General features: G+C 50.5%; 1 protein-coding gene across 1 annotated transcript; it reads left to right on the forward strand.

The window, feature by feature from the left end:
- The first annotated feature begins 2,694 nt into the window (after positions 1-2,694).
- fzd8a (frizzled class receptor 8a) lies at positions 2,695-10,149 on the forward strand. Its single transcript, XM_040127332.1, has one exon. It carries the CDS (start codon positions 3,081-3,083, stop codon positions 4,824-4,826), a length of 1,746 nt encoding a protein of 581 aa, XP_039983266.1. The 5' UTR covers positions 2,695-3,080; the 3' UTR covers positions 4,827-10,149.
- Positions 10,150-10,362: the final 213 nt, after the last annotated feature.

Genomic DNA, 10,362 nt, shown 5'->3' on the forward strand with positions numbered 1-10,362 from the left:
CCCGGGGAGCCCTCCTCCACCTCTTTGGAGAGAAGAGGCCTGAGCAAACACAGCTAATGAAGTCCTAACAAGCAGCCCCGGGTTAGCACGAGCCCGCTAAATGCCAGCGAGGCTCTTGGAATTGTGTCCAGCAGATTGGCTAAATCTCCTCGAAGCTTTCCTTTACAAGATAAAGTTGCATTAGCATATCTCTGGCTCGCCATCTCAGAGGTAAGTCCGGGATCTGGCAGGCAGTCACACTTGATGGGCGTCCTTTCTCCGGCCGGAGCACTTGATTCTGACAGACAAAATGTGGCTTTAAATGGAACACATTAACTTTGGATCTTGACACGACTGCGGATTTTATTCATTGGTCACAGAGTATTTCTTCACGGCTTTGGTCTGGGGCAGTATTTTCTCCCGGCGCTCAGCCCCGCGTTGCAAACAGGAGATGAGTAGACTTCCTCGGAGTAAATCATTATCTCTGTACAGACACGCTGCACTCTCTTGCCCTCGTCTATCCTCCCTCTGTTCCCTCCATCGCTCCCCCACACTGTGACCAGCACCTTACCCTCACTCCCGTTTAATTACGTGCCTTTTTTTCCCCACATCTCAAACACCGGGGGTTATTATTGAGAAAATATCGCACCGTGCGCGCGGACACGCACTCGATAGCAAAGAGCCATTTGCAGAGCTCCCCTTCCTTGTTATCTCTCACCGGCGGGTCACTTAATCAATCTGTGCTCTCCTGATGCTCAGCTCAGTCCGGTTTATTTTTGCTCGTTCATTGTGCGGTTTAAAAAAAAAAAGAAAAAAAAGCTGCCTCACATGATAAAGACCTGGCCCCGCTCCAAACACAATACCTCTGAACTTAAACTGCACCACCACCCTGGCCTCTGCACACAATGTTGCATTTTGCCTGGATGGGAAACTGGGAGGAAGATGTTTTTTTTTTTTAAACAGTCTGCTTGCACTCTAAGATCACACTTTGGCCTCCCAGCACCCAGACTCTGCAGGAACTGTGTGTGTGTGTGTGTGTGTGTGTTTGTTCCTGTTTTTGTAATTGTGCGCAAACAACAGGCAAGATGTCCAAATCACAAACGCATCCCTCCTGTTGTCCAAATGAACATCGAGTTCCCGACAGATGTGCTGGCCTTGCTTGCCTGATTTGACCGGAAGTCGCGTTCGTTTAAATTCCCCGAGCGGCCTGTGACGAAGATGATAACGAAGCCCCACTCACAAGTTCAGCGTCTGACCTAAAATTACGAGCACTGAAAGATTTCAGCCTTTGCAGCAATGTCAGGCTTGTGACATATTTCAGAGTGACATTACACAGTTACCCAGATCCTTTACTCGGGTAAAACTGGCAGTGCCACAAACTTCAAAAACACCCCATTGCAGGTAAAAGTCCCGCATGCAAATTATTACTGGAGTAAAGGAGGGAAAAATGAATGTGAAAATGAATCTGCAAAGTGACCGTGGCTGTCAGGTAAATAAAGCGCAGTACAAAGTGCAGTATGTCCCTCTGAAATGTGGCCTAGTGGAGTAAAAGTGTAAAGTAGCAGGAGATTCAAGTAGAGCTCAAGTATCACAATCGTGCTCCAGTGCAGCATTGGAGCGAATGTACCCAGTTACATTTGGCCTGCTGCAAATAAATCAGGTCTCTGTAGGTCACTTACTGCCGAGTGCACCTGAAGCCAAACTGCAGAAGTACTGTAGCTCTAGCACAGGAGATATGAATGAAATAGGGGGGGGGGGGGCATAGAGCAAGCCCGGGTGGAGACGACGTGGGGGAAAAACGAACCGGCCATATGACAGATGATAAAAAAAAAAAACGCCGTTCAACAGGAGGAGATTAGTGCCAAACCGCCGCAGAGGTCCCCAGACGGACGCCGCTGGCGCGTCGACGCTCTGCCGACCGTCCCGGTCTTCGCCTCGCGCAATTACGCCTCCCGCGGCGCTCCGCGCAGAAGCGTTAAACGAAACATTAGCACCTCATTTAAAAAAGAAAACGGCTTTCCGCGAGGCCAGACGGCTCCCCGGGTAGTCTTATCATGCGCAAATGAGCCAATTTACCCGACTGGCCTCTCCCTCCCTGAAACAATCATCCGGGGCGAGACGCGGTGTGTTGGAGGGAGATACAGGCTGCCGAGCCGAAAGTTTAGTCACTCGGGGAGATTATGAAAACAGACCCGCGCTGCCTCTGGTGTACTTCACAGCGCCTTCATAATTACTGATTAGAAATGACCGATAAAGTACAGAACGTTAGGACGATACCGTTGCTATTTGGACTAGTTCTCTGGGACTTGGTTCCAGGATTATGATATCTCATTTGAGACCCGCCGCGGACCGGGATCTGGACTTTTGTTCGGACGGGTACCTCTGGCGTTAACGCGCACAGAGGTGCGGTTCTCTGATCTGCGGCAGTCGCCAGCCGGAGGCAGCTGTGCGCGCCGGCCACATCGCCGTCCCGTGTCCCGGCGCCTCAGACACTGGCTCAACTAGCAGGATCACTGGCTGTTTAACAAAACATCTTTAGGTTTAAAAAAAAAAAGAAAAAAAAAACAAAAAAAACACCAAACCCCATGATTGACACATAGGAAGCACCACCCCTGCCGCTCTGCGATTGGAGCAGCGGCTCCGGAGGTGTTGCCAGCCAGGCTGCGGTATATAAACGCACCGCCTCGTCCCCAGCCTGACGATTTGTATGGGAACCGGGACTGAGGTGGCCGAGACGACTGGATGTAGTCGTTGTGTTCCGAAGTAAGAACGAAGGCCCGCATTTTCCCGTCGGTGGCGGTCGGACAGCAGCACCTTGGTTCCCTTTAACGGCGGGCAGTCCGAGGATACTGAGCGCAGCCTCCAGGTGGATCCATCTCTCAGCCATCTTGAAGGCTGCTCTCTCTCCTCCTCCTCCTCCTCCACGGCCGAAAGTAAACACGGCTTGCACATTGCCTGCAACTCCGTGCAACATCCAGAGAGAAACGAGATGGGCTCGCTGCGCAACGTCTAACTGGACCGGAGCCAGGAGCAGACTGGCCGAGAGGATTTGCTGCCGTTTTGTGCCGACGCAGAAGAGGGGGACGCGACGCGCCGGGGAGATGGACCTGTTTGGGATTTACCTGCTCCTCTCATTCGCTCTCCTGCCCCGATCCAGCTGCACCACGGCCAAGGAGATCACCTGCCAGGAGATAGCCGTGCCCCTGTGTAAGGGGATCGGTTACAACTACACCTACATGCCCAACCAGTTCAACCACGACACGCAGGACGAGGCCGGACTGGAAGTGCACCAGTTCTGGCCTCTGGTTGAGATCCAGTGTTCGCCGGACCTGAAGTTCTTCCTGTGCAGCATGTACACCCCGATCTGCCTGGAGGACTACAAAAAGCCTCTCCCGCCGTGCCGGAGCGTGTGCGAGAGAGCCCGGGCCGGCTGCGCGCCCCTCATGAGGCAGTACGGCTTTCCCTGGCCGGACAGGATGAAGTGTGACCTGCTGCCGGTGCAGGGCAACCCCGACACCCTGTGCATGGACTACAACAGGACCGACTCCACCACAGCGTCCCCCGTCCTCTCGAAACCCACCAACCATCCCGGCAAGGGCTCCAACCCGCCTAAGAGCAAGCCTGGCAGACCCGGGGAGCCTGGGAAATACAAGCCGCCTGCCGCGCCGTGTGAGCCGGGCTGCAAGTGTCTGGAGCCCATGGTGCCAGTGAGCACGGAGCGGCACCCGCTGTACAACCGCGTCAAGACGGGACAGATCTCCAACTGCGCCATGCCGTGCCACAACCCCTACTTCACGCTGGACGAGAGAGCTTTCACCGCCTTTTGGATCGGACTCTGGTCCGTGCTGTGCTTCGTGTCGACCTTTGCCACCGTCGCCACGTTCCTCATCGACATGGAGCGCTTCAAGTACCCCGAGCGCCCCATCATCTTCCTCTCGGCCTGTTACATGTTCGTCTCGGTCGGCTACATCGTCCGACTCATCGCCGGCCACGAGAAGGTGGCGTGCAACCGCGAGTTCGACGTGGAGCACATCCACTACGAGACCACGGGACCCGCACTCTGCACCGTGGTCTTCCTGCTCATCTACTTTTTCGGCATGGCCAGCTCCATCTGGTGGGTCATCCTGTCCCTGACCTGGTTCCTCGCGGCCGGGATGAAGTGGGGCAACGAGGCCATCGCCAGCTACTCCCAGTACTTCCACCTGGCCGCCTGGCTCATCCCCAGCATGAAGTCCATCGCGGTGCTGGCGCTGAGCTCCGTCGACGGGGACTCGGTGGCCGGCATCTGTTACGTGGGGAACCAGAGCCTGGACAACCTGCGGGGCTTCGTCCTAGCCCCTCTGGTGATTTATTTATTCATAGGCACCATGTTCCTCCTGGCCGGGTTCGTGTCCCTGTTCAGGATCCGCAGCGTCATCAAACAGGGGGGCACCAAAACGGACAAACTGGAGAAGCTGATGATCCGGATAGGCATCTTCACGGTGCTCTACACGGTGCCGGCGACGGTCATAGTCGCCTGCTACTTTTACGAGCAGCACAACCGACAGACCTGGGAGATCACGCACAACTGCTCCAGCTGCCTATTAGAGCGGGACCGCAGGAGTCCGGACTACGCCGTCTTCATGTTGAAGTACTTTATGTGCCTTCTGGTGGGCATCACGTCCGGGGTGTGGATCTGGTCGGGGAAAACGCTGGACTCCTGGAGGACTTTCTGCACCAGGTGCTGCTGGGGCAGCAAGGGCACCGGCGGCTCCATGTACAGCGACGTGAGCACCGGGCTGACCTGGCGGTCGGGCACGGCCAGCTCCGTGTCCTGCCCCAAGCAGATGCCGCTGTCCCAGGTTTGAATGAGAAAAGACCGAGGCAGCTTACGGGGGGACTGCTAGTTGCTGGGGGGCCGTCTTGAACAGTTCGCGTTGTGATGAACTGCCGCCGAGGCGAAGCGTCCGCGCACGCACACACACACACCTCCGCCGGGGGGAAGCGGAGGTAGAGGTCTGTGTGAGGTAGAGGTCCAGGCCGAGGCTTCTGCGCAAACTGGGCATTAGTTGTTGTAGGCAGAGAGAGAGAGAGACGGTTGCTTTCTCCCTTCTTAGCCCCACACGAAGAGCGTTTGGCTTCTTGTGACCATTTTATCTACCTAGTGCCAGATAACATTGTGGAATTCAATCACATCAAAGATAGTTTAAATTAAGCCTTAAATCGTGCCCCAGTATTTTTACGGGTCATTCATTTTGTACGTTCAAATCTATTTATATAAAATTAAAAACCTGTACATTTTGTTTATAAAAGAAAACTTTATAAGCTATTGTAAATTTGTACAAAGTGTAGATGTCTCTTTTTGTGAGAAAGCAAATATGCCCTTTATTTTGACAATAAAACATCTGATAAATCTCGAGATGTGTGTAACTTTGCAGTGCTTTCCCATGCCGGGCAGGCCTTTCTGGCTCCCCGGCCCGTGCAGGCCTTTCTTTTTGTGGTTTGCTTGCGGCTGCCGTGTTGAGGATGGCAGCAGCAATCGCGGCTTCTGAGGGCCCGTGCTAAAAAGGAAGCTCTTCTAACCATCAGAGACCGATAATTAGAGGCAGGGGTTGGGTTGGAGCATCTCCATAATTGTTAAAGTCCTCTTCACATGCCCGCCGAAGCCCGCGCTCTTAATTTAGTAAAAGGGGGAGTGGGTGAATGGGGGTATAAATGCAGGGAACAGACCCTTTTCATCTGCTGAAACTTTGATCTTTCTTTTTTAACGGCCTAGAATAAAGGTGCTGCGTATTAGGAGTGTCTGTCTGATGTGCCAAGGTTCCCCCTAAACGTCCCCATTTGGATGCTTTGATGGACGTCCTACGATTGAAAGAGCATTTTGGAACCCCTCTCTCTTCTCTGGGTTTGTCAGAGCTGAAACCTGCCAGAGCTCCTGCGTCTTGGGTTTGGTTTTTTTTTCTCCTTCTTTTTTTAATTTTCTCCACAGAGTCTGAATTGAAACATCTTCTCCCTCGGCCCAAGCTGTGGCAGTGAGTGCCGGGGCCTTGACACGAATGATATTGAAATGGCAATGAAAGCCCTACAGGTGGTCCGCTCACATGATCTCACATCTCGGGGCCCCTAATGGAGGCAATTTTTTTGCCACAAATGTAACTGGTTTGGTCCCAATTAACCCGACGCGCTGGCATAAGATGATACACCGAAAACCCAGCGTAGACGTGCCTTTGATTTACCGGTCAATAGTGACAGTGGGCTTTGTGGTGCCTGCTTTGTTCCTGCTTTATTCCTCTACACTCCGGCCGCGGATGTGAAACCCAAAAGCGTCTTTCCAGTGTAGTGCAGACTTGCATCTGTTGGGAGTGTAAATCGCACACATAACTCTCGCATCACCCTGCTGTCGGCGAAGACACCGGGCGATGAAGGTGTAGTGGAAGTCGTAACACTTTTTTTTTTCGTTCTCTTGGCAACAGAAGAGCAGCCTCCTCAGCATTTCACTCCCACACAGATCAACAGCGGCTCTGAACAGTTTTAGTGTTTGCGTGAAGTGATGGGGAGGGGGGACCGTGTTGGGCAGTTTTACTCCGGTTTTTGTTCAGTTGCTAGTTCAAAACAAGTTCATGAAACATCTAAACGTCGCACGGTTCTGGGCTTGGTGAAGACCGTGCAGAAAGGTTCATGGTCTGGAACATTTGGTGGTGTACTTCGTTCAAACAGTACCATTTGCACCCAGTCCTGCAGCCTGTTGTTCTGGTGTTTACCACAAAGACCTCAGAGAGTGTGCAGCTCCAGCTCTGACTGCCGGCCTCCATAGCAGTGACATTAATGTGCAGCCCCATCTAGTGGTAAAAGCAGCACTGTGCACATCCACGTGCCTCCGCACCCTGCAAACGCTGCTCAGGGTGAAAGTTTGGCTCTAAGGAAGTAAAAAATTCCACGAGGGATGCCATTTTGCCCTGTCTTTGTCTCCTCGGTCTGAGCTCCAAGATTACGTAACAGGTCTCCACAGGTCTCCTAAGTCTGTTAAGTCACCTGCAGAAGTTGGAAAAGTATACAAGGTTTTTCCCAGTGCTCATTGGGGGTGCTGAAGAAGGAGGTGAGCAGGCAAAAAAGTGCCATTTATAAGCAAAAAAATAATAAAAAATCCATGACAAATTCAACTGAAATAACTTTTAAAAGGGGGGAGCACAGCTAAAACCTGCTGCCTCCTGCTCTGTCCCACCACTGACCAGTCAATCTCACCTCACTGGAAGGTTACCGCCTGCTCAGGTAAGTTTAGGGTGAGCTGAACAAAGCGTCCGCTTTAGCTTTCTTCAGTTACTGCCGGCAACACCGGTTACTCACGGGGACCCACGCACAGACTCGTGAACCAGCTCTATCGGAGTGCCGTCCGTTTACTGCAGAACTATTTTAGTGACCAGTCCCGCAACGGCGAGAGGGCCTCATGACACAAATCTGTCTCTGCGCTTCCTGAATCAAGAATAAACATGGCAAATCACACAAAAAGCCACATTATCACAGCAGAGCCGAGGCCCTTACACAGAACACAAGTTTGTGAAACACAAACTACTTCAAAAAGCTGATTTTGTAACCTGACCGATTAATTCGTAGATTAACCGAAACACTGGGTCGAACGAGACTGTGCAATACGCGTTACATTAGCTGAACTGGGAAATACGCAAAATTCACTTTGAAAGACAATGAACAACAATTACTTACCTCTTCGAGGGAATGTGCTTTTGTGTCGCGAAAAACCCCCCAGAAACAATTGAACACGTATTTGATTCACATGAAAATGTAGTGTATAGGGTCTCCACAGATGAGTGTCACTTAAAATGCCGACTCTCAAACTCGAGATTTTTATGAATAGCATCCTAAATAGAGTATGTTAAATGTATCATCTGAGCCACTGGCTGATTGAGTGCTTTAGGGGAGGGTGTTTTGGGTAGACACAATGACTGTGGTCCTAAATTAACAACAGGAGACACTGCAGTCAGCACTCGAGAATCACACTTAAACTTTGGCGGTAGTCACTTTGGGCTTCTCTATACCAAGCTTCAGAGTGCTAGCATCTCTCTGACACATGAGTTTGGAACCGTTTGGACCGTTTCCTAGAAGTTTTAACGTTTGGATGCACTGCCAAGCACACCATCCTGGCCTGTCCAGGCGCTTAAAAGCAGCAGGTCCCCGCTTGGCTCTTCTACATGGTCATTGTAAATAACAGGTAACGGCCCGCTTCCTCCGCCCAAGCCATTTAGGTGCACTTTACAGGGGAAAGTATGAGAGTGTCGTTAAGAAGTGCTTCACACGAACAGGGCAGGGCCGTCACAATGGGTGGGTGTTAACTGGTAACAGTTCGGGTCAAGTCTGACTTTATGGTTTATTTTTATTACGAAGTATTTTACGCACACATGGCTTATCTGATCTGGTCGGGGCTTGTTCTGGACTTCCAGCCGTGGCCTGTGGCAAACATAAAGACCGTGCTGGCCGTTATCGTCGGGCGACATCGGCGCGGAGCTGTAACCGGTTGAAACAAATCCCTCGGACCGCGCCGGAGTGTAAGAGTTGATCCCTCCATGCAGCCCCTCTCTGATTTGAATGGTCTTCTTTCCTGATCGCTCTCTGAATGCAGGTGCTAAAGCCTCACTTGTGGAGCCAGGAGGAGAATTCTAACACTGCCGCCTATCAAATATTAATGGTGGTGTTTGGTGAGAGGCAGACACAAAGGAGGGGTTTTTTTTTTTTTTTATCTCCTCATGCATGCCTGGAGATACTGTATTTGTCAGCTTGTAATGAGCATTAGTTGCTTTTATTTTACAGATGATGACAGGCAACTTTGGCAGCCCATATTTAGCATTTTTAATTTGGACGACAGGAGAGAAACATTTTTGGATGACAACAGATGCTATAAAAACATGACTTAATGACACCAAGAAACAAAATGTGAGAAAAAGTCATTATGTGGGTTTTTTGTAGCTGTGGGCAAAGAGACTAAACATGCGATTACATTTGGTTCTGTCAACATGAAGACCGCCGGTTAGTATCATGTCTCTTTATTTTTCCAGACTGCATTTCACAGTGGAAGATGAAGAATAGTAATTCAAACCCCAGAGTTTCCGTGGGTGAATTTTTCAATCCATAAGGCATGACAGTGACCTCGGGTCCCAGTGACCCATTTAGATTAATGTTGAGGCTCCCGACCTCCAGCTCAGGCACATTATTCCCAGCTGGCCATTTGAGATGCCAGATGTTGGAAAATAACCTCAACTGTGTTTTTGTTGTCTGCGTCTGTTATAAAATGTGCTATGTCTGTTTTGAAGGCCAAATTGAAAGGTTAAATAAAGATAAGACAGAAAATGACTGTCAGTCTCCGTCGTGCAGTTTTTAACCAATAAATGTTAGACTTTAGCACTAAGACTGAGCCTCACAAAGATATCAGGAGAAGTAGCTGGCCCCCCATTGGCACAGTAACAATGCCTCTGTGGTTTAGTAGTCCTTACAGTGCACCCCTGCTGCCTCTTCCAGTCCAAGGACCCCCACCTCCACACACACACGCACACACACACACTCACAGCGGCAGAACACTGTGTTCCCTCAATCCTTCAGTGACTGACTGACATGTACACAAAAGGAAAAACTTCTTTCATCTGGAGCCCCGAGCGTTTTCAAAGATTCACTCTGGCTGTGGTCAACTCAGTCCAAAGAGAGGCACTGACTCAGCACTGAAAAGGGACGTGGTGTCATGGTTCTGATGACAAGTAAATACTGAGCAGAACAAGTGCCAGTGAGAGCAAGGAGTGTGATTATATAAAAAAGGGTGATGGCCTTGAGGGAGAACAATGATGACTACTTATAGGAGGATGTGATGCAGACTGTAACTCCGGCTCCTATCGAACACGACAGCGACCAAGCACTTAATAAGAACAGCTGTGCACCTGCTTATTCATGCAATTATCCAGTCAGCAAATCACGTAGCAGCAGTGCAGTGCAATAAATCCTGCAGATACAGATCAGGAGCTTCAGTTAATGTTCACTTCAAAGATCAGAATGTGGAAAAATGTGATCTCAGTGACGTGGACCGCGGCTTGATTGTTGGGGCCAGACGGGCTGAGTATTCCGAGTATTTCTGAAACTGCTGATGTCCTAGGATTTTCACACACAACAGTCTCTAGAGTTTTTACTCAGAATGGAGCCAAAAACAAAAAACATCAAGGATAAGCAATTCTGTGGACAAAAAAATGCCTTGTTGATGAGAGAGGTCAGAGGAGAATGGCCAGACTGGTTGGAGCTGACAGAGGCTACAGTAACTGAGATAACCACTCTTTACAACTATGGTGAGCAGAAAAGCATCTCAGAATGCACAACACGTCCAACCTTGAGGTGAATGGTCTACAACAGCAGAAA

The sequence above is a fragment of the Xiphias gladius genome, chromosome 5 (assembly GCF_016859285.1).
Source record: "Xiphias gladius isolate SHS-SW01 ecotype Sanya breed wild chromosome 5, ASM1685928v1, whole genome shotgun sequence".
NCBI classification, from domain to species: domain Eukaryota; kingdom Metazoa; phylum Chordata; class Actinopteri; order Istiophoriformes; family Xiphiidae; genus Xiphias; species Xiphias gladius.